General features: G+C 37.6%; 1 protein-coding gene across 1 annotated transcript in view; it reads right to left on the bottom strand.

Moving 5' to 3' along the window:
• whrna (whirlin a) overlaps nucleotides 1–27,265 on the bottom strand; it is a 133,670-nt gene that overhangs the window by 28,598 nt on the left and 77,807 nt on the right. The window contains exons 5-6 of the mRNA XM_055179994.2: nucleotides 12,553–12,761; nucleotides 9,626–9,662 (exon numbers count right to left, since the gene is read on the bottom strand). Of these exons, the coding sequence (XP_055035969.2) occupies nucleotides 9,626–9,662; nucleotides 12,553–12,761 (246 nt within the window). The remainder of the gene's footprint in view (nucleotides 1–9,625; nucleotides 9,663–12,552; nucleotides 12,762–27,265) is intronic.

Here is a 27,265-nt window from a genome sequence, read left to right as displayed (position 1 = left end):
AACATTTGCTCAATTTCAACAGGGTTGCAAAAAGTGTGTGAAGTTATAGAGCTGGTAAGATATCCAAATAAAAGCATTTGTTTTTCAAGCATGGGATATTTTCAACCCAGCGTTGGGTCAAAAAGAGACAAACTTAACTGTTGGGATAAATTACAACCAAACAGAAACTTCCCTTTACTTCCCTTTCACATCATTTTAAAAATGTATTGATTTCATAAAGACGAATGCAGTGTGAGGTTAGGATTACTGCTGAACCCGGATTCAACATCGCTTGAAAAACAAATAGCTTCTGAGGCCAACTGCAGTCGAGATGGACCCAGACATCTGATCACCAAACCATCTAATGAGAACGCTAGTGTCTGTGCAATCGAAAGTTCTGACCTTCAGAGTATCTGTGGGAAATCATCTCCACTGCTTAATAACGAAAGAAACAAGATGATCAATAAACTAGCAGGAAAAATATGTGGTTTTCATAATTCCATATGAATGATAGCAGTCATGATTGGATCAATCACCATGCATGGTTACCCATTATAACATCAATAGACTGGTGAGCTCTTTAATTACAAAAACACGTAACGCTGATCATTTTTAGTCCTTGAGACAGCCTGATCGGAGCAAGTATTTTTTTCCGTCCTGATTTTTGATTCAGACTGAGAAACTTAAGTCTTGTCCCCACACGTTACACCCCAATGAATTTGAATAGGGCTCAAATGAGACAATTTAGCCTCAGACTGAGCTTTATCTGAAAGAAACAAGATTTAATTTACCAGGAGCTGAGAGACATTTGATTTAGAGCATAAATATAAAAATGAGAAAATAGCATGTCAGAGGGGATTTGTTTCAGGATTGTGGAGGTTTGGGAACCGCAGAGGAGTTGGCCTCGGGTAAAGAGCAGGGGCGGGCAGTATTTCAGTCCAATGTACTTTAAAGTAAGGTGTAACAAAATTGCCACAAACAAAAAAAAGCTAACTACTAAATTAGATCTATTTAAAGTAATAACAAAATCCGTAAAAATATACTAAAATATAAGGGAAAACAATCAAAATTAACTATTTCCCTGCCAGCTTTATTAATAAAAGTTGCCAGACAGCACAAGCATTTTTTATGATTTTCACAAAAGTTTAATGCCTTCCAGAAAATGTTCTTCTTTAAATATATAAACATACAATATATCAAATAAAAGAACAGACCCTCTGCTTTCAAAAAAAGTTTCATCCTACCCTTTATTTGTTCTTTTTTATCACCTCTTAAATATAGGTAGGTTTCATCAAAAATACAAAATTTTGAGATAATTGTGATTTTGTGAAGGACTTTTGATAGAGATCCGATTCAGAGCAATCCTCAAAACATACACAGAGTTTGAACTGTTTGCCCTAAGGGAATACTTCCAGGTTATTTTTATGTTTTTTTGAGGAAAACATTCTAGGATTTTTCTCATTTTAATGGACTTTAATGAACCCCAACACTTAACAGTTTTAATGCAGTTTAAAATTTCAGTTTCAAAGGAATCTAAATGATCCCAAACGAGGCATAAGGATCTTATCTGGCGAAACGATTGTCATTTTTGGCAAGAAAAATAAAATATATGCACTTTTAAACCACAACTTTTCATCTTCCTGCGGTCGTGTGACTCGCCAGCGCGACCTCATATATACGTCATCATCACGTCAAGAGGTCACGGATGACGTATCGAAACCACACCCCAGTGTTTACAAGTGTGGAGAAAGAGGACCGTTCCGACGTTGTTGTATGTCGAATGATACTAATTAATGTCTTTGTGTGAGTTTATTGTTTAAAATGGTCCGCAAATGTGCGTTTCATATATGTAACACGTGACCAATTACGTGAGGTTGCGCTGGTACGTCACACAGCCATAGGAAGACAAGAAGTTGCATATTTTTAATTTTTCTTGCCAAAAATTACAATCGTTTCGCTAGATAAGACCCTTATGCCTCATTTGGGATTGCGTCTAGAGTCCCCCAAAACTGCAATCCCAAACTACATTAAAACTGTTAAGTGTTGGGGTCCATTAAAATTAGAAAAATCCAGGAATGTTTTCCTCAAAAACATAATGTCTTCTCAACTGAACAAAGAAAGAAATCAACATTTTGGATGACATGGTGGTGAGTAAATTATCTGGATTTTTTAAAGAAACTAGTACTGTAATTTTGCTATAAAAAAGAACTGTGCAGGTGCAGGGAATCAAATCTGTGACTCGTTTAAATGAACCAAAACACTACAATGAATCAGATTTGATTATGTCACTGGGTGGAAAGGGGTCTCGCCTACTAGGAACCCATTTGCATCTTATCACAAAACAAATAAGCATTGCTTCAGATGACAGCATATAAGATAAATTGCCTAACACTGTCTATACAAGCTGTGTCATTCTGATCATAATGTTTGGTGCTGATGCGACCTGCAGCTGATGGTCACCATGTATCTGTTTTTTAAAGCACCGCAGAGCCGCATTTCCCCTCTGTCTAAATTAAAATTATGAAATAAAAATTAATAAAAAATAGGATATGTGTGATTTTTTTCCTGATATGAACTGTATTGTGCATTTTTATAACCGTAACCTGTGACTTTATGGTTTAATTTTAAATAATCATTTGCTTGTATACAAAAAAATGTGTATCATCGATTTTTTCAAGAGGCAGTGACACATTACCTAAACCTGCTAAAAACAACCAGCACCCAGTGGAACAGCCACAAGCAGAATGATGTTCAACAATATATGAAAAAAAAACAATACAAGATTTATTTCTCTAACCAGTGCACACTGCTACTGCTGCATCTTCTCATGAGTATAGCCACCATTTAAACTACAGCTTCATTTCCCCCCTCAGGTCTTGTGCATCTAAGATCACGTCTCTGGCAAAAAGCCGATTTTTACACCTCTTCAAAACAGTGTCAGAGCGAAGCTGTCGATAACTGATGTGCTCAAGGCTCACAGGAGATAAGCTGCCTGAGATAAGCAAGCTTTCTTCTACACAGGCCAAACATCAAAACATTCATATCTCATGATGCTTTAGAAGATTCTGTAATATTGAAGAAAAACTTCAGGCTGCAAGGAAAATGTTTACAAAGACATGAATTATTTAACTTAAATGTATAATTTGTGTAATTTAATTTAAGGTAAACTAATTCTCCAGTTCAAGTATATTTTAAAACTACACTCTAAAAATTGCTGGGTGGGTTTTTTTACCCATGCTGGGAAGATATTGGACAAAACACATGCTGGGTTAAAATGACCCAATGTTGGGTTGTTGTTATACAACCATGGGTTAAAATATCCCGGCAGTTGGGTCAATTTTAACCTAGGAGTGTGTTCTGTCCAATATTTACCCAGCATGCCAAACGGTGCCTGCCGTGAAGAGCCGTGTCCCTAAAGGGACAGTTTTTTGGGTGCACAGGCAAGGCGTGTGGACCAACTCTTCACTTAGTGATTAAGGTTCAAATCGCTGTAAATTGTTCCTTGCATATCAGTATCTGAAAGGCAGCCGTGTCTGCTGCTTTTAAAGATACTGCTTACAACTGTTGCTTCTCCGTTCCAAAATCCAAACAAATGAGAAATCATGGCCGGCTCTAAATCCAGCTGTGGGAAATGAAAATGACTACTGTGCGCAAATGCAAAAAAAACTGAATTTGTTATTATTATTTTTTATATTTTTATCATAGACAAAGGCTATACAATTAATAAATGACATCTTATTGTGATTACGTTAATTAAAAATTAATTAATATTAAAACTTATTAAAGAGTAACTAAACCCTAAACCAACTTTTTTTAGTTAATGACCTTTAAGAATGATGCTTTATTAGTGCTCTTCATTGATTTTAGTAAGTTTTTTGACGTTTGGATTAGGGACTCACCGATATGGACATTTTGGCCGATACGATAACCGATAACTCTTTATATTTGGGGGCTGACAACCAATATATATATATATATATATATATATATATATATATATATATATATATATATATATATATATATATATATATATATATATATATATATATATATATATATATATATATATATATATATATTATATATATATATATATATATATATATATATATATATATATATATATATATATATATATATTATATATATATATATATATATATATATATATATATATATATATATATATATATATATATATATATATATATATATATATATATATATATATATATATATATATATATATATATACACATCCCTAATTTGGATATAAAGTGTTTCAATACTATAATATATGGTGTAAAAACGTCTGAGTGCTGCCCTCTTCAGGTTGAACGGTGGCTACTGCAGTTGAATTTTCCTATTGGATGTTGGGTCCAAAAAGTAACTCGTGACGTAAGCAGGTTCAAGCTCACCACGCCCTTGTTACGATCTCACCACGCACTTGGTACGAGCTTAGTTCGTCCCCTCTATCTCCGTTGGGATCTGCCCACTTTTCTTGCATTTTTCAAATATTAACAGTGGGCGGAGTCAGGCTCTGACCAGGGGTTTAGTTACGCTTTAAATTCATATTTTATGACATGTCCGGTACACGCTTAAAAAAATGCGGGGGAATGAGCGTAGGTTAGTATTAGCTTTTGCAGGCAGTCAACAAATTTACAAAAATGGACATACGCACATATTTCAAGACTTCATGTTTCAGACATTAGATTAGAACAACAACACGTCAAAATCAATTTTGCTCGTAATTGCTTTATTTCAAATTTAACATTAGTTTCTGAACATATAGCTGTTTTTTTTAAATAAATGTGTGGGGGGAGTTTATTCTTGAAGGTGTAGGTTGTTTACCGCATGTAAATATGAGAGCACTCGTAAAATAATGTGAGGATGCCTGAAAGAAAACCTGCAACGCATGCCCCCCCTCCGGGCATTTTTGATTGGTCCACTGTACTAGAACTGACATTGATGAGCTTGACACTGCGTTTAAAGCATGCCGCTGCAAAAGACGAGCGCCAAACACATCGATCTATGAAGAAAAACAATGAAATTAATGCGAAGTGCAATAAAAAAAACACGTTCTGTGTGAATCGGCCCTTAGCCGTATGTGGCGTTCACACCAGCCGCGGTAGAGGCGGCAAAAACACGCTATTTGCGCGTAGTTGGACGCTTGAACATTTTGAGTTTACTCGCTTCATTCGTGCGTGAAATTATAGTCATTTGAGACATTCACGCGGAAATATCTGCCAAAGTTCGGATTTTTCAACTTGCGCGTTTCCCGCAGCAACACTCAATTTGCGCGAAACGCGCCATTCGCGCAACACGTTCCATGCACTCTGCCCCATCCGCGCGTACCGCACTGCAGGATGCCTATTTGCGTCTTTGCATTGAATTAACATGTAAATCACTCGTGCTTGCCGCCTCTTCCGCGTCTGGTGTGAATGCCACATTACCCTAAAGTTGATTCACCCTCCGCCTATGTCATCAACCTACAGTGTTTGCCGTGGTTTTAAGCCATCATTATTCGTAATGAACGCAACTGCTCTCTGCGTCTGTCATTTTTGTTTTATTTTGTGAGCGTTTGAAAGTTGTGTGAGCTTATTTCATCAATTGCTTTGAAATATCTGAGAAAGCCCTTCCTGTACATATGGGTGATTCTCACGAAAACTTGGTTTTAAAAATGTCAAGCATGAAAATGTAAAAATTGCTTAAATTTACTTTTTTTCCCACCAGACATTGAAAAACAAAGTCTGGAGTAAATGGGAACATTAATTTAAAAACTTTTACTTATCATTTAACACTTTTTGTAACATAATTAAAAAAATTTGTCCTAAAAAATCTCATTACTGCAACAGTCAGAAAACATCAACACTGACATATTTTCAAAATGACATGACAAACCTGAAAGAACATAATTTGTAGATTCTGCACATGCATTTAAAATCAAAGTATTATGTTTCTATTAATTAAATTAACATTTAATAAGCATCTGTTGCGGTAATGATAATCAAAATGTCGTGTAAGCATTCTGACAAGACAATATTTCAAATTAACTGTAAAAAAATGATCTTACCTGGTAGGCATCTTGAAGTAACTGGTCCATGTGCTTGGTCACTCAAAATCAAACCTTATTAAAATTCTGTATGTGTGCTTAAACTGTTCTCAAAAAGTGTTGCGGAGGATGAGAACATCAGGCATGGACACATCATTTTCCTAATTTTTCTTCATTATTATTATACATGAATATTCAGTAAATATTTTTTCTGTCATTTTAAGTAGTCTAGCAAAACATCAATTTATTTTTTACTTAATATTTTTGTGTTAATTTGATTAAATTACAACATAACGCATGTTCAAACACAGCCGGACACATTGCGGTAATGAGAATTTCAGCAGAAAATGAGATAAAATTTACAATTATAAATTCTTATGTTGAAATCACACATTGTGCAAGGTAGAACACAGTATTGTGTTAATTCTGATGCTTTTTAATGTTACTATATTACACATTTTAAAGCTAAAATCATTAGTGCCGTGGTGTTTCAATGGTTTCGTGAGAATCACCCATATACATGTACAAACGTTGAACATAATATTAGTGTGCATCAACTTTAACCCAGCATTTCTCCTGTTCGTGTTTTAACGAATGCAAAGGGACTCACCCATAGACCATCCCCTCGAAGCGGTCAAAAGACACGGATTTAAACACCAGGTGTAAACGGGACTGTCTCTCTCTCTCATCCACTCGTGATCCGATTGACCAAAACACATCTTAATACCAGGTGTAAACATGGCCTTGGAGACTTTATTTAGCACAGCTGAAATGGGTTCGGGGTGCATTGAGTTGGCAAGGAAGGGTTACCTTCAAACAAGCTCATAAACAGTACAGAGACCTTGCATCAGGCAGTGAAGTAAAGCGTCTTACTCAGCAAAGACTCTACAAGGTCACTCGGCAAGAATTTCTGGCCCGCAAAAAACTTCGGCACGGAGCTACAAAACTTCAGAGGCTAAATAATTGCTGCGCAGTAAAAGATAAGGGAGAGAATTTACATCGCTCTTTCATCCGACTGACAGCGAGACCAGCGAGTCAGAAATAGAAAAGTTGTGACCCCGCATCATTGTTTGACTCATTTTTATTTCATGAGCCCAGTCAGTGTTAAACCAACCGGAAAGCGTAAAATACAACCAGATGCGAATTCAATCTCAAACGTCTGGTTCAGAAATGAGTTTCAACTAAGCAAATGATACAGTGATAAACGGACTTTTTTACATGCTGTACGTGTACAGACAGTTTCTAAAGTACGTCTTCATTTTCGGAGTCTCCTATGCAACACTTAACTTACTGTATGCTATTTCTTTTTTACAATTATTAAATGTTTGAAATGAAAACATAATGAGGCATTTTTGTGATTATCAATTTATATGCTTGGATCGCTTTGAGGTCAAACGCTTGATAATCTTTCTGGTGAAAATATATCTGAAGCAATGCACATTTCACTGCGTGTGCTATTCTCCTCCAGCTACAGTGATGAAACTGAAGTGATTATATTGTTATTAACCATAATTTCAATGTTTTTATGCTGGAATCGAATAATTTATGTGTGTGCAGATAAATTTAGACATTTGTGTCTATATATCGTGCGTGATTAATGACTGACTGTGCTTTCTCCCCCCCAAAAAATGATGCATGCAACTTATCAACGTCCTCTGATGCATTATGGAGCCAAGGCTCTTTGGGATGCAAAACGAGCAACGCACTGCAAAAGCTCATAGCCCGCAGACACGTCCGGTCCAGACAGTCTATCTAACAGTGTCCTTTCGACTGTCATTCTCACTGTATTCAATATTCAGCCTCGTCGTATAAAGCAAGCTCTCACGCTTTGCTGGAGCTTTATTGGAAACCATTGTTTTATGCATATACCTTGTAAAACCCTGTTAATCAGGCGGGTCACCTTGCTGTTTTTTTTTCTTCTTCAAACTTTTTAAATCTTCTTGCCACATTTGCTTTTCTTTAGTATATACGCATACTGAATTTTTACCCCTTCTCTTCTATCATTTTCTTTCTTGGCAACCTTTCCAATATATGTTTGCCCTTAGTTGCATACATCTAAGCCACCACACACATGCATATACACAGTGACTGGCAAGAATATTAAGAGTATATGTCTTCAGCATGAATACAGATCACTTTGGATACGGCATGCCCAGGGGATCAAAGACTCTCCACAGTGACATCCTTTTTAGCCAGAGTTAGAAAGTGACGCTACTCGAACCAAGACAGCAATTTACAGCGATACCACCTTCCTCTTTCATCTTTTTTGTCTTCGCCCTTCCCACGTCTTTCATTTTACTTTCCTTTACCTGTTCACCTCATTACGTCCCCTTGGCTTTCTTTGTGTCCGCGGCATAGAGCGAGCCACACAAGAGGTGATTGTCTAACAGATGTCAGAGCTGCAGTGCATATTTAATTTAAGCAACACTGGCGTGGGTTCAACCCGTTCCCATATCAACCTCACGGTTCATTGATAGCTACGTTGCGGCTGCTGTGTCCAAATATGCATTGACCCCATTTTTCTTTTGATTAATCTGGCAAAGGTAGCAAAAAACACAATGAGATTCTTTCGGTCATCAAAGCAATGCAAATATATTGAGTCTGATCTATTATGCTGCTTAAATCACTGAATGTCACTCATTTGCATAAAGACAATATAACTTTTCAACGGAGGACAAAAAAGATGGCCCTTTGAACATTAAAAAGACGCAGAAAAAGATCCAGGAGGCGTTTTATGGGTTCTTGTGAGCGGGGAAAGATGATAATTCAAAAGCAAAGACTATAAATGGGGTTGAGTCCTTCAGGAACACATCACACAGAAACTTGTCATCGTCGCTTACTAACGTCAACTTCATGTCGTTCCAAAACCAGAGTTTCTTTCAATTGTGGAACACAAAAGGAGAAATTCTGTTTTTTATACAATTATAATGGGGACTGAAGCTTTTAAAGCTTCAAAAAGATTGCAAAGGCACCATAAAAGTATTTAAAAAGTGGATTAGACTCTTTGTTCCTAGTCTTCTGAAGCCAGACTTTGTGTGAGAAACAAACAAAATTTTAAGCGACTGACAGGAAAATATGCACTATTTTGCATGTTGAGAGTGGTAGCATTGTCCAAATTTATTTCACAAAACCAGTCTGGATGGTCAGATGGTCATTGATTCATACAGCGGTTAACAGCTCACTGGAGGGGATTATTATTATTATTAACAGCGAATAATGACTATTGGTCCGTTTCTCACACAAAGCTTTTATATGCCTACAGGAGACTATACACAGCACAAGACCATTTTTATGATACTTTTATGATGCACTTGTGTCCTTGTTGAAGCTTGAAGGATTTCGTTTTCGATCATTGTAGATTGAGTGCATGGAAAGGCCTGACCTTCATAACTTCTCTGGTGTTCCACAAAAGAAAGAAAAAGATGAGTTTGCAATGACTTGAGGGTGAGTTATTTGGGGTTTTCATTTTTGGGTACATTTTTTTATTCCCATAGTAGCTTGGAAGATACCATGATCATGATGTCTCAACATGACATCAACAGGGACAAAAAGAAGTGAACACTTTATTCGAATAAAGAAACAAATACTTACCTTTCCTGATGCTGATGCTCCCTGGTCCAGAGAGAGTCTGTGGGAGAAAAGGTACAGATGAAGAGTTCAATAACGTATATAAAAGGTACAACCCCTCAAATAGATGATGTATCTGAAAGATGTGCTTATTCGTCATGTATGAAACTAATGCTAGAGATGTTAGGGGGCATGCACACCAAGGCTTTTACACAATGCTAACACATTGACCCCAGGGGATCTTATGAAAAACTTTTTTTACTTGAAGTCAACAAAAATCAAGCAGGACAAAGAAGTTTAGCTACGACGTCCCAAAGATGACAGCAGCAATGACAGTGTTCTTAATATGACAAAAGTAAGTGTTTTGATTAAAGCCATTAATGTTTATTTTTTTATCAGTGTATACTAGTTAACTAAATGAATATAACATGGCAAAGATGAATTCACATTTATATATTAATTCAATAGATTTATAGCTTCTGAAAAAAAACTTGTCATGAATTTATTGCATTTTGCAGAAAAAATCAGTTTTATAATAAATCTTAGAAAATGTTTATGATATTATAATCTAAAGATGCTATGTGAATGTTTGTAACTGAAAATAGTATTAAAAACGTCAGATTAATGCCAGACCTCCATGTAAAAAAGTTCCTCGCATTACATTCACACGGGGCGAAAGCGTTAACGGTTGACGGAAGGCTTGTCTGAAGCGTGGCCAACGGCCAATCACAGTGGCCGCAACACATGCTCCGGTCTTCCATAAACGTAATTGGCTGGTTCTGCCTAGGTTATCTGCATAAGGCGGTCTGATTGGCTCACGCACGCGATCGGATCCATTATTCAGTTCGGCAATGCATGACATCACCCATTGAAAGTGAATGGGAAGCGTTAACGCTTATGCCCTGTGTGAACATACCGTTATACTGCTGGCAGTATTATATTAACATTAATATCATTAGAGCCCAAGCACCAAGGTGCGAGGACCCTATTGTTCTTTAAAGAGTTATTATTATTTTATCACATTGTATTGCATATAATATATTAAATCATACTAACTTGCTCCCCGTCATCAATTAAGAGAAAACGCTTTCCTGCCAATGACGAGTATTTTGGGAGTATCACCCTAGGACAAACACCTGTATGTCCGTGTAAGTTTTGAGGATCTCTCTGCATCTGATCTCTATCAAAAGTCCTTCACAAAAATGTAATTATCTTATGGCGCTTTTCCATTGCATAGTACCCCACGGTTTAGTTTAGTTTGGGTTGGGTCAGCTCACGTCCAGCCGTTGGCGCTCCGCGGAGCCTCATTTAGGTTGCATTTAAGCATATATAATGCTGGCGTGCTCGTCGCAAATGTTCCGCCACAAACTGCAAGTCTGGAAAAAACTGTTATGGTGTCACTGATTCTCAACATGTGGATGTTTTTCATCGCTAAATGGGAGTTTGGGAACTTAAAGCAGAGCAGATGACAACATGTTTGCTCGAGACAGCGCAAGCTAGCATTGAGGTAAAGCTAATTTTTTACATTATAGCGATGACGTGACGATTCTCTCAGACCAATCAGGGATCTACTGTGTTTTCGCGTCACGTTTGGTATCAGCTCGGGTCGCTTGGAACCCCAACCGAGGTGGTACGAAAAAAAGGATCGGGTACTACGTACTGCACCCAATGGAAAAGCTCCCAAAAGTAAGCTGACCCGACCCAAACTAAACCAATCCGTGGGGTACTATGCAATGGAAAAGCACCATTAGCTTTTTGCTCAAAATTTGGTGTTGTCTGGGAAAGAGTTAAAGAAAAACAATACAGTTCAGTGGGGGCACAAGTTTTATAATCTTTGTACAGATGGCATATTATTGTTATGTTATAATTTATGTATTGTCACTTTAAATATTATATACATTTAATTTTGCGCCATGTCAGGTTTATTCTGTGATAAGAACATGCTTACGCAGTGTGATAAAACCATATTATACCACAAGCTGTTGAATGCTTTATTCTGATTGGCTGAGAAATGCTGCAGAGATATACATTACTTTTCAATAAACGCACACCTGACCTTGTAAAATGTCTTAAAATATACACCAGAGCAATGTCTGTGGTAACCGTGGTATAAGCAAAATAACTGACTCCGGTCCTTTCAATTATTTAAAAATAATGCACGCCCGTGGTGTAAGGTGGCATTACCACCTTAGTTGTGCCATATCATTTAATAATTCAAAGGCCCGGCATCAATTATTCCTTACAAATAACACATCCTAACAACCACTCATATATCACATCCTAACAAAATCGTAATCATCAAGTAATCATTAAATGATCGAGTCCATCAGTAGCAGTAAAAGTTACAAACACATTCCTCTGCCAGTTGTCCTTGGTTTTTTACACGTTTAGCTTGATGAAAAGCTGTTTCATAAAATACCACCTTGCATTTTTGCTCCAGCATGAGCTCATCAGCTAACCTCCATTAAAAAGCAGGACCAGAGTGCTGGCGCAGGACACACCTGAGATGTTTTATGACACTGTTACAATCCGCACACACACACACACACAGCACAGACACAGATTCACATTCTGCAAACAGGCCACAAAACACCAGCAGCATCTATAATAATCTTCTACAGCCCTCTGCGATTAGGGCTTGGTGAGAAGAGGCTGATATTTGATACTAAACAATTCAGACAATTCAGGGCAAATATGCAGAGGATAGTGGAAAATAAAAAAGGACCCGGAGGATTTTTCCACTGTTTTGAAAATAACACTGTTGAAAAAGCAACGAACTTGGGCATCATTTGTTAACATCACCAACAAAATCGCTGGGTCATTCATTTCTAACTTGACAGTGATATTAGAGAATATACAGTAAGTTTAACTTGCTGTCTGTGATGCTGATTCATTCTCCATTTTACTAACACATCAGTATTGGGTATTGACCCATTTAATCTTGTACTCACCCTGTAACACTGCTGCTAGCTGAACTTTCTGTGATCTGTGAGCTTGCAATCCACTTGGTCTCGCCCACTACGGTGCGGGCGTGCGGCAGTCGCCCGACATCCTTTACCGTCATCATTAGGTGGTGAGAAGACTTCAGCACTCGCACGGCCTCGTCATGCGGGATGCCCAAGAAACTTCGTCCGTTGACCTCCAGGATCTGATCCCCCACCTGTGGAGATGATGGGGAAGAGAGAGGAGAGGTTGGGTGGTCTGGTACAGGCAGAGCTGGGCAGCGGGTAGAGAGAATTGGAGACGGGGGTGGAGAGAGGTGCGAGGCATCCTGGTAGGTTTGGTTCAATAAAAATGATGTGAAAGGATCAAATTTGTGGATGAACAGAAATGTTTGGTTTTAATTACATTTTCAGAAAGACAGTAAATTTAATGTGGGTAAACTGGGCCACAAACATCTATGGAAAAATATAGACACACTCGCAAGAGTAATGTGGTCTGTTTTTTCTGCATCTTGTCAGTAGAGTTCAGGCAGTCTCATTTTAACCATCCTTTCATCTTCCTACACGTTCAATCTGCACTTATTCTTTTTCCCATAATCCCTTTGCTTGTCACTCATTTCTCATTCATTTTCACTTATTTTGTTTTTCACACTAAAGTTATTTTCAGATGGGATTAGTTATATAAGCAGGTACATGGAATATACATACTGTAATTACCAGAACTATTGTGTGGTTTTAATCCAGCCCATCTCAGTAATTCTTCTTGACCTTTTATATAAATGCATACAATTTGTGTCTGGCAGGACAATAAGTGGATAGCTATAAAAAAAATCAGCTTATTATAAAAAGCTGTTCCCTTTCAAGGGAGCTTCACGCTGCATCACAGAGCTGACGCTTTTGGATCGCCTACAGCGTGACGTTGTCCGAGTATGTATATCAAATTCGACCAATGGTTGGGCGTGACGTCATAGACGGAAGCCAGAGAGCATAAAGGGATGAAAAGAAATGCCCACATTATCTGGCTTATGCCAGAGCGGGTGTACATGTACGCGGGAAGTATGGCAAATGAGACGCAGCGTTTCGTTCCCTTCTCAGGAAACACAGATTACATACGCAACCTGAGACGTTTACATGCGTTTACATGGAAATCAATAAATCAGCTATACACAGAAAACTACGTTTTCACAGGATTTGGAGATTTGTCAGCAATAGTCTGCTTAGTCATTTAAAAAGCTGGTGGGAAATCTGTCTAAAGCTTTACGGTACATTCAAACGGGGCAAAACGTAAACGCTTGACGGAAAGCTTGTCTGAAGCGTGCGCAACAGCCAATCACAGTGGCCGCTACACATGCTCCGGTCTTCCATAAATGTAATTGGCTGGCTCTGCCTAGGTTATTTGCATAAGGCGATCTGATTGGCTGACGCACGCGTAGCTGCTTGAAAAGTTGAGAAATTTTCAACTTCTGCCGCGAGCAATGGCACTGAAGCAGCGCCGACGAATCCACAATTCAGTTCGGCAAAGCATTACGTCACCCATTAAAAGTGAATGGGAAGTGTTAATGCTTACGCCCCCTGTGAATGCACCGGTACTGTTGTCTGCAGAACCTGTAAATGTAACACAAGTTTTAAATTTCGCAGTTTCTCCGGCATCTAATAGTTTACATCTAATGCGAAATCAAGGTAAGGTGCAGAAATGTACCTATGGCGAGCGGATTTAGCTTCAGCCGTTTATGAGCTTTCCCTGATAAAAGAAAATAGTTTTATACGTTAACATGACCTTACACATTATCAGTTTATTAAGCATAATCAGAGTAACTATGCATTTACACCAGCCGCAGTAGAGGCGGCAAAAACGTGATATTCGCCCGTAGATTGATGCTTAAACATTTTGAGTTAACTCGCTTCATTCGCGTGTGAAAGCCGCGCGTGAAATTCTAGGTATTCAAGACATTCACACGGAAATTTGCGTCATGGGAGGGGCTTCCGCGACTCCGCTCGCTTCCTGTAATCATGTCACTAAGGGCGCACTCACATTATCCAAACCAAACCATGCCCCAGCGCGACTGTCACCCCTCCCTACTCCCCCAAATGCACACACTAACACTGTACTTTTTATCAATCCGAGTCCACCCGTGCTTTCGTCATTAAGATGCGATTGTTTTGAAAAAAAAAAGCAGGAAGTAAAGCTCTCTCTTAACACTGGAACCCACCGTAAGGATAAGTCTGTGTTTTTATTCGGAGTCGTTTGGTGCGCGATTACAGACAGCCCTCTCACATGTCATCATATTGCTTAGTTGATCTGTCACGTGTGCAGCTCGCACATTCACGTAACCCCGCTGCTCGCATCAAAAGGTTTTTACGGAGGCAGACGAAGGTGAGTGGTCGCGCAACTGACGTCTTCACCTTTTGAATCGCGCTCAGGCGCGATTGTGCTCACATCACAGCCTTCCGCGCCTGAGCCCAAGTGAACCGCGCTCCGGCCCACCTCTGCACCCCGGCCGCGGCGCGAGTTCAGATTTTTCAACTTGCGTGTTTCCTGTGGCAACACTCAATTCGCGCGGAACGTGCCATCCACGCTGCGCGTTCCACATCATTCGCAAATGGTTTGCATTGACTTAACATGTAAATCACTCGCGCTTGGTTCCTCTTCCGCGTCTGGTGAGGCACAAAGACCCTAAAGGGCTCGTTATAGTTGAGCATAGGTCCTACAGCGTAGCCACAACGGCGTATGTTCCGCGTCGGTTTTCATTTATACTTTTGCGTCGTCGACGTGCAAACACGCGCTGACCGCTGGTAGGCAGTATCCACGCGTGTAACCACAGTAGCAGCGCGACCGTCAAAGAAGAAGACGTTAACCCACAAATGAAGAAGAAAAAGCAACTTGTGTATTATTTGAGAAGCCAAGCAATGATGGAAGAAAATAAACAGCAACTTTTGTTACAGTTTGAGTTAAATCACTCCTCAATTTAGCTCATCTTTGTTTTCACCATCGCAAACGGAAATACCTATGACGCAGTTTTTTTTACCTGAAGGAATCTGGTGGACCAATCACAGCGCTTGCGGTCCGCATAGAACTGACGCGCTGTTAAAAATTTTGCCAGGTGCACGTAAGGCAGTCAGGGCACCTTTCTGTAATGTGACCGTTTTGCAGTTTCTTACCTTAAAAAATATCAACATACAAAACCTACAACAATAACACAGAGTAAAAGTTATATAATTTGTGTAATAGATAATTGCGATTAACTGAGTGTACATTTTCAGCTATAAAGAAATTAATTATCATATGCAAACTGGCAATAAACACCACAGATGTCCACATAAACAATAAATTTACAGACATGTCCTGAATAATAACGCCATCTGAATATTTCTATTCGTGAGGCCATTAGTGTGGGATCTTTCTCTCTCTCTACTTCTCACCCTCGCTTATTCTGGATCAATACCTCCATTCTGAAGACTCTTGAGGTTAATTAGGAAGACTCTGAGGTAATCACAATATTAATAAATTATTGAGTTGATCAATTCGGACACAACAATGCTTTGTTTTTCAATTGAACACAAGAGAGACTTGAATGGTTCGAAATCGATGCAGCAGATAACAGAACGCTTGCTTCCCCAGTGATACACCAGATTATTAATTTATAGCTTCATCTCACTGCATTACTCATACTGTATGTGTTCGTACATTCTGTGGGATTTCACATATGGTGACTATACAGTAGGAAACCCATCAAGATGCTGAGAACCATGAGGGTTATTTCATAAAAGTTTTACATAGCCAAAAATGAAAATTCTGTCATCATCATGACACAAAAGAATATTCACATTGGATTTTTCTTCACAATGAAAGCATACTGTAAAGTACTTCAGGAACACATGGTTCTGTCTGAAGGTTATAAGATCGTAGACTCAAAGAATAGTCAAATTATTATAGAAAAAAGGAAATCACAAACCATGACAGGCTAAGAAGTGCAGGAGTCATTGAGAGTAATAGTACTGCATAGTACTGAATACCGTACAATTTGGCCTTGAAAAAGCACAGCCACTATCTGCTGAATATATGAAAAAAGTTATTTATGCAGATGATAAGCCGAAAATGTCACGTGACACAAGGCAAAACAAACACACTGGTTAACTTCCGAAACTATATCATTTTTTGTTACACTCCTAAAATAAAGGTGCACAATATAAATAAATAAATAAATAAATAAATAAATAAATAAATAAATAAATAAATAAATAAATAAATAAATCATTTTTTGACGAACTGGGGACTTCAATACTATTACGTCCGTTGCATTCTCTTCTCCTATTTTCTTACCATTTTCGCGTCGGTTTAGGGTTAGATTATGCAAAATTAAACAGTGTATGCGAAATTAAACAGTGTACGCGAAATTAAACAGTTGTCACCTGGCGTTGGGGTTAGAAACAGTTGTCACCTGGCGTTGGGGTTAGAGTTAGGTTTGGGTAGGGATGTCATTATGTAAATCTAACCCTAAACCGACGCGAAAATGGTAAGAAAATAGGAGAAGAGAATGCAACGGACGTAATAGTATTGAAGTCCCCAGTTCGTCAAAAAATGACGCGAAAGGTATACCCTCCGCGTCACATATTGACGAATGGTCAAGTGTCGTCAAATATTGACGACATGGGGTGAGACTGGGTTGATATATACATATATATATATATATATATTTATATATCAGTATATCAGTTAAAATGATATTTCATCAGAAAACGTTTGAAGGTTTGATAGGTCTGGTAAGTTTTTAGTATCCAATAAAAAAAGACTACCCTTTGCCTTTTTTAATTTTTAATTTCTTCAATCTTTTTCCCACTTTTAATCACCGTTTACCTTCCCTTCTCTCTCTATCAATCGGTTTTCTCATTCTCTCTAACAACGGCCTTGCATTGAATATGGACATCACACTGCCAGACCCATTCATCTATTCATTCATCATTGTACTTAATGAGCATTTAAGACTTATGCCTACAGTACTCAAGGTTTGAGTAATACTAACTCAGTGACAGGAAAAGCTATACAGACGACCGAACTACATACCCCTCCACCACAGACAGAGGTATGGCGTGTCAAAATGGATTACAAATGAGCAGAAGTGGTCATGTTCACAGTCTAAAAGGCTTTTATAAGTCCAGAGGGATTTTTCACAGCTTCCACTTCTAGGACTTTATAAGTCTGTGGAAGTCTGTGCCTGCTGGTAAAGAAGGAAGGCAATCAAAAGAATTGAAATTTTTTGGCTAATTTATTTTACATATCACAGTAATGTGCCAAGCGAACGTTACCAAGTGAAAGTTTTCAGGGCAAATGACTTTCTGCTCAAGGACTGAAGTAAATTAGCTTTATTTGACACTGCACCAATAGGGAAGGTCCCGGCACTCAATATGACTGATAAGGATCTTGACAGCTCGCAATTTCAAACGCATGTGTTGTAAAATATTAATAGGGTGAAAAATCACATTCCATAGATCTAGCTCCAAGCTACAGTATACAAGCAATTTTAAGGGTAATTTACATATAATACAAAGCATCACTTTATACGGTTATTGTAAACAAACTGGGAAGGTCATATACAGTATTTTTTGAGTTCCACTTTCTGCATTTTTGCCACTTTTATGAAACATGACTATTTTGGAAATGATTTAAAGCGGAATCGAACGCTAGACATTTTAGCCTGTTATCAAGTGTAATTTATTTCCATTTTGCATTTTACATGAGAAAAAATAAATTTGCACAATTTCGATAATTAAATTGAAAGTGTGTTGAAGGGGAATTTTCGTAATGGTCTTTGATGGACTCAATTAACCAGAATGCACTGCACGAAACTGAGTCATTAGCTCCACCCATTAACCAATGATCGATGCAGCCTTCAGGCTTGTTTTACTTCATTCGGCACCACAAGAACTGGCAGCCGGATGACAGCAAAGTTCCGCGAGAGCGATTTATTTTTATTTATTTATTCATTTAGCTGACGCTTTTATCCAAAGCGACTTACAATTGCTATATATATGTCACAGGTTGCACGCCTCTGGAGCAAATTGGGGTTAAGATTTAAAAGCAAACTCCTCCATATGATTTCGCAAATTGCTCTAACGTTTAGCTCATCCTGTGCAGCTGTCAAAGAACGTTATCATCTATTGTCAATCATCTCGCCTCAACACCTGTCCCCATTTAGAACGTTCAGAATTATGTAGTCGTGCATTTTTCTTCCGGTGACGAAGCGTCAAATCACTGTTACTATAGTAGTTAAAAGCTTTCATTATTTATATGGAGTTAGTACATTTTATGGCAGCACAATCAACTACATATATGTGATGAAATATTGTGTTGGAGAATAATGTTGTTTTAGGGTGGAGTTCCGCTTTAAGCAACAGTTCATCTCAAAACAGTTTATCCAAAAATATCTGCTCATCCTCCTCCAAACCTGCATGACGTCTGTGAAACACAAAGAAAATGTGCAAATATTATAAGTGAAATGTTTGAAGAGTATCTATGAACATTTCTGTGAAAGAAAGAATGTAAGGAAAGGGAATGAGGGGGAAGGAGGGGAATGGAAAGGAAAGGAGGGGAAAGGAAAGCAGGGAAAGGGGGAGGAAGGAAAAGAGGGCAAATTAAAGAATGGGACAGGAAAGGAGGGGAAAGGAAAGGTGAAAGAAAAGGGAAAGGACAGGAGGGGAAAGAAAAAGGGGAAAGGAAATGATGGGAAAGGTGAAAGAAAAGAGGAAAGGAAAAAGAAAAAGGAGAAGAAAAGGAGGGGAAAGGAAAAAGAAAGAGGAGAAGAAAAGAAGGGGAAAGGGGAAATGGGAAAGGTAAGAGGGAAGGAAATGGGAAAGGAAGGTAAGGGGGAAGGGGAAAGGGAAAGGGAAAGAAAAAGGGAAAGGTAAAAGGAAAGGAGGGGAAAGAAAAAGGGAAAGGTAAAAGGAAAGGGGAAAGGAAAAGGAAAGAGGATAAGGAAAGGAGGGGAAAGGAAGGGGGAAATGGGAAAGGTAAGAGGGAAGGAAAGGGGAAAGGAAAGGAGGGGAAAGGAAAGTAAAGGGGAAAGTAAGGGGGAAAGGAAAAGGAAATGGGAAAGGAAAGTGGAAAGGAAATGAGTAAGGAAAGGGGAAAGGAAAGAGGAATGGCGAAAGGAAATGGGAAAGGAAAGGAGAAAGGAAAAGGAAAGGGGAAAGGAAAGAGGAAAGGGGAAAGGAGGGGACAGGAGAAGAAAGAAAAGGGGGAATGAAAGGAGGGGAAAGACAAAGGGGAAAGGAAAGGGGAAAGGACAGTAAAAGGGAAAAGAAAGAGGAAAGGAAAGGGGAAAGGAGGGAAAAGGAAAAAGGAAAGAAAAAGGGGATAGGAAATGGGAAAGGAAAAGGGAAAGGAAAGAGGAGAGGAAAGGGGAAAGGAAAGAGGAGAGGAAAGGGGAAAGGAAAGAGGAAAGGAAAGGGGAAAGGAAATGGGAAAGGAAAAGGGAAAGGAAAGAGGACAGGAAAGGGTAAAGGAAAGGGGAAAACGAAAGGAGGTGAAAGGAAAAGGAAAGGGGAAAGGAAAGAGGAAAGGAAAGGGGAAAGGAATGAGTAAAGGAAAAGGGAAAGGAATGAGTAAAGGAAAGGGGAAGGGAAGGGAAAGAAGGGGAAAGGAAAATTGAAAGGAAAGAAGGGGAAACTAAATGGGAAAGAGGAAAGGAAAAAAGAAAGGAAAGGGGAAAGGAAAGGGAAGGAAATGGGAAAGGAAAAGGGAAAGGAAAGAGGACAGGAAAGGGTAAAGGAAAGGGGAAAACAAAAGGAGGTGAAAGGAAAGGGAAAAGGAAAGGGGAAAGGAAAGAGGAAAGGAAAGGGGAAAGGAATGAGTAAAGGAAAGGGGAAAGGAATGAGTAAAGGAAAGGGGAAGGGAAGGGAAAGAAGGGGAAAGGAAAATGGAAAGGAAAGAAGGGGAAACTTAATGGGAAAGAGAAAAGGAAAAAAGAAAGGAAAGGGAAAGGACGGGAAAGGAAATGGGAAAGAAAAAGAAAAGAGGACAGGAAAGGAGGGGAAAGGAAATGGGGAAACGAAAGGAGGTGAAAGGAAAGGGAAAAGGAAAGGAAATGAAATGAAAGGAGGGGAAAGGAAAGGCGAAAGGAAAAGAGGGGAAAGGAAAGAAGGGGAAACTAAATGGGAAAGAGGAAAGGAAAAAAGAAAGGAAAGGGGAAAGGAAAGGGAATACATTTTTCATGAAGAAACCAATTTGTATCATGATAGAGTAGATACTTCAAAGATAATTGTGTGTCTCAGGTTGTGTACAATGTGAGCTAATGGATGAGCAGTTTTTCAGAATGCTGAATTTCAGTAAAATATCTCAGTAAAATAAATGAAGTACTAAAGCCTTTATCCATTTAGGGTTTTAGTAATTTGACCAGTACAAACTACATCGCCACTCCCATTAAATTGTTTTATCGTCCTGCGGCCAAGATGTGCCCTAATTGTATTGCACATTCCCCATTCAGCAAAGTTATGGAAGACCAGAGTAAGGTTACAATAAATAATCCAGAGTAATATATTCCCATACACATAAAAGACTACAACTGCGGAAAAACATGCCCAATATGTGTAGGAAAAAATCTAAGGTTTCAATTAATGCACAATCAAGTTCAAGTTCATTTATTTATAGAGCACATTTAAAACAGCCACAACCCTGACCAAAGGGATGAACATTAAAGCCAGAGCATAAAAAATATAAAGCAGAAAAACAAATACATTAAAAAACCAAATGCATATAAAGTAGAAAGAAAAAAAACATGGTTATGTAATGATCTATATCCCAGTAAGAGTATTTTAAAATTGATTTTAGATTGAATAGTTGAATACTGGTTCCCAGTATGGGGGTGATGTGGTCACATTTGCGACTATTTTTGAGGAAATAATTAACTCTTCTGGGATGAGCAGAGATTTTATGTTCTGTAACACTTTCACACAGACACTAAGAAATAAAGATTTTATTCAAATCAAACTACAAAGGCTGAATCTGGCTTTAAGACCCCATCTCAAACCGGTTTTGAGTTTCTATTCTTCAGAGTCAGAGATAAATAAAAACCGAAAAATGAGAAAGAACAACAAATGTTGTCTGTAAATTGCTAGTGTTGCTTGTGGGTGAAAATGTTAATGCGGTCATAATCGTTTCAGAAATGGAATTAAATTCATCCATCACTGTTGTGCTGAATGTGTGATAAGCACATTTCTCTGAGGCACCACTGAATAATCGTCAGTCTCACCTGATATTCAGTGAAATTCATTCATGTTTCCAGTCCATTTTTTTACGGCTGGAGTAGAAAGCATCTGAAAGTAAAACTTTTAAGTTCTGTGCCACTAACTTACTGCATCGGATAGAGTTAAAAGACCAGAGCGACTAAAATACGCCACAGTTTTTATACTGCTTTGATCACCATTTATACAGCAAATTAAATGAACCACACTCTTGAAAATAAAGCGTTCATCACAGTGAGCCATTTTTGGTTCCCCAAAGTAAGTTTTTCATTTTATATTTGTCTATATTTGGCATTGGGGTCAGGGGTCACAGGCTGCAAGCAGTGTAATAACACAATCGCTCCGAGTGTCAGACTATCTGGATAAAAGCTTTTTTCTTTACTCTGCAATGGTGGATTATTTTCAAGGCAATACTATGCTCATAACGACAGCAGTGGCCACAGCTGTCAAACCAAAAACAGGGCCGTAAAAACACCCATATGACCGCCTGCTATATTTCAGGTTTTCTAAAGGCATGCAATAACTTTTGGTTATTTATTGAAAATCTTGCCATTGCTCATTTTGACATTATCATGCAACTTTAATGAATTATGAATAAATATTGAATAATTTAATGAAAATATATATAAAAAAATTCCCTCAAAGAATGGGAGAAAGGTTATTTTATTTTGTATTTTTGTGTCCCTTTTGAGAAGTGTAAATTACAAGATTTATTATAACACAACCTTAGACTCTTAAAAATAAAGGCGCCACATATCCATGATGTCATAGAAGAAGCATTTTTGGCTAGACCTGTCCTTAAAGAACCTGCCTGTTTTATTTATAAAAACGACATTGCTGTGAAGAACCCTTGTAGCACTTTTATTTTTAAGAGTGCACACTATATGCTTATAAATACTATTTTATCAACACTTTTCTAATATAAATATAACTGGTTGATTCTCACGAAATCCAGATTAAGAAGGTGTCCAGCATCAGAATTTTTTAAAAGCCCTTGAAGCCAATTTTTTTTGCACATATAAAATTAAGGTCTGAACTTAATATAACCATTATTTTTAAAGGATTTTAAAATATTTCCTATAGAATTTTACACATTTTACATACATTTTTTAGATGATCATTACTAAAAATTATCATTACCGCAATGCAATGATATTACATTAAATATATCTGTTTAAAAAGTCATGTTTCGGTAATGAGAACTAAAAAGTAGGGCTGTCAATAGATTAAAAAAATTAATCTAGATTAATCGCATGATTTCATGAGTTAACTGCGATTAATCGCAAATTAATCGCACATTTTTATCCATTCTAAATTTACCCTAATTTAACACTTTTCAGGTTTTTAATATTCTAATCATATATACATATATAGATGCTTTATGCAAATGTATGTTAACAACAGCCTGTTTACATTTTAACAGAATCCCCAGCCATTGTTTTTTATATGAATTTTCCTTTCAGAAAATTTTCTTTCTCCATTTTTGTTTGCTGCTGCATCATTTGTGACCTGTGCTGGCAAGTTGAGTCGGAATTAGCAAATTTAAAAAAAATAGTTGTTCATATTTTGACATTCTCTATTAAAACATAGAACAATGCATGATTTGTTGAAATATAACAAAATATGACAGAACTACACGTGTTTGAAGTTGAAAGAGTCAAATTACCACAAAAATTTCCACATCCATACATTATTTTACAACATCAATACCTTAAAATCACTGGTAAAACTAATAGATTTAGCACACACAAAGCAAAAACATCATCAATGTATGTTCAACTTTTTTTCCTTTTGTTTGATTGACATTGAGACAGACTGCTTAAAATCTAAGTGATCTAATATAATGTTACACATCAGATAGTTTTACCCAACAGTTAACCAAACATTTACTTAAAACATAACAGATTATAGAGCCTACCTGCGTGAATTCTTATCAAAACAGATATTTGTAAAACTGTAATTTTGTGTAGATGTCTATATATCCGGGTCGCGAACTCGCGCGTCTGTGTTCACGCGCTTCAGATATCAGTCAGTCAGAGGGGATCGCTTTTGAGTCTTGTCGCTCTTAATAACTCTTTAACATTAATCAGGTACCGAACTTTATCTCTCTTAATGACTCTTTTAACATCAAGCAAGTCCTGCAGTCTATTTTCTAAGTCATGCATAAAAGCGAAACCAAAATGAATTGAGACGCATTTTTGTATTAGATTAAGCATTAGGAGGACGGTAACGTTACACCTCTCAGACGTATAAATAAAGATCATATCAGATGTCCAACGAGCATTTAGAGCATTGGATTTGGTAGACAATTTGCTTAATGTTCTTATTTCTATGAAAACCTTTTACTCATTTAGAGAGAGTCACATTTGTCTGCGTCTCTGTTCATTCAACTATGGGCTGGACCAAGGGTCAAACAGAAATTGCGCGTTGCGTTAATCTCCGTTAATAAAATTAGTGGCGTTAAAATGAATTTGCGTTAACGCGTTATTAACGCGTTAACTTTGACAGCCCTATTAAAAAGTTCTATGACAAACAAAATTTTTACTTTTTTCTGGAAAGAACAAATAAGAACTGCTTACCTGGTAGCCATCTTGAGTGTCACAGTCAATTATGTCCCTTCCAACTAATTTTTTTTTTGAAAATGTTAGTTACTTGAGGCCTTAAACAATGATTGAAAATTGTTGCGAAGGATGAGAAAATTGGTCTTGGACACATTTATAATCCTTATTATTGTCTCTACATTTACCAATGATCACCAAATACCACTTTTCTTTACTGTAAATGTTTATAGTATAACATGCACTGAAGCTTTTTATTTTTTAGATTTTTTAATTATAAATATTTCCATGTCAAAGAAACCAAATCCAGTCATGGACACGTTGCGGCAATGAAAATTTCCCCCTTAAATGTGGAAAAACAACAAAATTGTTTTGTATGATGTCATTTGAAATCATGCAAAATAGTACATGAAGAGATGTTTGTTCTTATTTTTATACCTTTTACTTTTTTTTATCAAAATGACACCTCATAAGTCTAATTTTGTGAGAATCACCCAACTATGATTTTAAAACAAAGTGCATCTATTACTGTTTTGCATTGACGTACATTTGATTTTTTTCCCCATGCTTGTGTGCAAGTTTAACAGCATTCATAAGGTTGTTTATCACATACGTAGCATGATAAATGCTGGTGAAGTTGCTTTCATGTTTGTGGACCTTATTGCAGAGAACTGGGGCATTGTAAACAGAGTCTGCTGCCAAATAGGCACCCAGAAACCCATCTCTCATCTTTCTTCAGAACTGGCGTATGGCCTGAAGATAAAACACCCAACTCTCTCTCACTCCACTGTGCCTGGATCGCTCTTCTTTTACACTGTCATCTTTTAATCCAACCATAAATCTAACGGCGGTGCACAATGCAAACTGCAGGTGTGAAAAGAGTTGGAAATGTCATCTGATGATAATAATAAAAAAATGGTATTTATCTTAAAAAGGCTGCAAAAATGAAAAATGGAACTGAATAAAGGATTAAATGCAGAATGTCCAGGTGAATTATTCAGCGATGCTTTAGAGTAGCCAGAGAAATTCACAGTGGATTTTGTAAAGTCCTCCTCTACTTTCATACACACAAAGTTGAAGAAAATCTCAAAATGTGAAGCAATATGAAAATCGCTGGAGATGTTATTCAAACAGTCTTTGATTTATGATGTGGGATGTGAAAACAGTCTGTCTATTAATAGCTAATGTCCAGCAAAATCTTCCTTATTCATTATAAAGCCTGCAGTATAGTCTGTTTTTTTACATGTATGTGAACATGCGTGCACATTTGAACGCACAACCTTGCAAAGTAATTTTAACACATTATGTGTCATTTTGTGTTGATTTTGTGTAACACAAGTTGTGTTAAAATGTGTTGTTTCAATAATAACACAGAGATGGGTGGATTCTGAGACAACGCATTTAGTGTGTTGTCCCAGAATCAACACTAATGTGTAATCTGGCGGTGCACGTACAGTGCAGTACTTTCTAGTAATAAAAATTGTGTCACATTCACTGTGGGTGGGTAAGTGTTAAAAATGAACCATACTTCGGCCTTAAAGAGCCACACAGATCCAAAACCGAAACTGACCTGTATTGCAGTGTGTCATGTAACTGTCCATCAATGTAAACAATGTGCAAAGTAGTTGAACCAAAAAGTGCACGATAAAGTTATTGGCTTCTAAAGCAGAGTCGACTCTGAATTGCTGAAACGAGTCATTATATGGATTGGATCTCCTGCCTGACTTTTTCCACGTCACACAAACGCTTCCACGTCACATGAGATACTAATCTCCGCCTACAGCCTTGCCTGCGGGAAAAACGAAAACTATGGACTGCCCACAGCTAGTTATTGTGTGTAAACATCATATCATGCTGTGTTTTCAGTTTGTGTGGTTTTCACTACCAAAGGAGACTTTTTCAAGGAGGGATATACTAAACGTGTCTGGCTGTGAAGAATCAGTGGTTAAAATTAATTTTTAATGGAGGGTTTTAGACGCTTGGCAATGAAAGATGGTTCAGTACCCACTTTATTTGGAACAACATGCGTCTCCTAACCACAACCTGTAAGTATGATTATAGCTACATACTTGCTTAAATGAGTGTCAAATATCTATCGTCGTTTTTATGGCTTGGATTAATGATGAATGATATCGTTGTTTCAACTCTAAATATACTGTCAGAGAATCACGTTAGCAAGCGGCTAACGTAACGCATGCTCACTTAGGGTTTTGCTATGACCCGGTTAGTTTACATAAATGCTTAAATGAGTGTAAATTGTTAGTTTCTATCGTCATTTTTATTGCTTGGATTATTGATGAATGATGAGAGTCATGTTAGCAAGCGGCTAACGCATGCTGCACTTACGGTTTTGCTACGACCCGGTTAGCTTGCGTAAATGCTTAAATGAGTGTAAAATGTTAGTTTCTATTGTCGTTTTTATTGCTTGGATTAATGATGAATGATATGTATTGATGTCGATAATGTCTTCTCAGTAAATCGTGTTAACACTAGGTCAATACATGTTGCACTATTGTTGGTCTGTGCCACTGATCTGTGGTCTGTGCAGTCATTGAACGGCTTCATACGAATCGTTTGGGGATCTCTGAGAAATGGGGTAATTTTACATTTATATTTTGAGAAAATTACAGTGTTTTTTGACCTTGCATGCATTTAAATACGTTGTCCGGGACTTATAAACAGTGATAGGATGCTTAAAATTGGCATCTTACTGGCTCTTTAAGCTTACGAAAACACAAAGAGTAAATTCTTAACCACAAACACTTTACCGACACAGAAGCGAAGACACAAAAGCCTCCCATGATTCATTTCATGATGTTGGTTGAGATAATGCCTAATGTGGAGCTATAATCTTGGCAAAGAATGGCTTCTTTAAAGAAGATAAAATATATAATATAACATAACATTTACTTAATCACTACACACTT

The sequence above is a fragment of the Misgurnus anguillicaudatus genome, chromosome 9 (assembly GCF_027580225.2).
Source record: "Misgurnus anguillicaudatus chromosome 9, ASM2758022v2, whole genome shotgun sequence".
NCBI classification, from domain to species: domain Eukaryota; kingdom Metazoa; phylum Chordata; class Actinopteri; order Cypriniformes; family Cobitidae; genus Misgurnus; species Misgurnus anguillicaudatus.
This window is presented reverse-complemented; position numbering and strand designations above follow the sequence as displayed.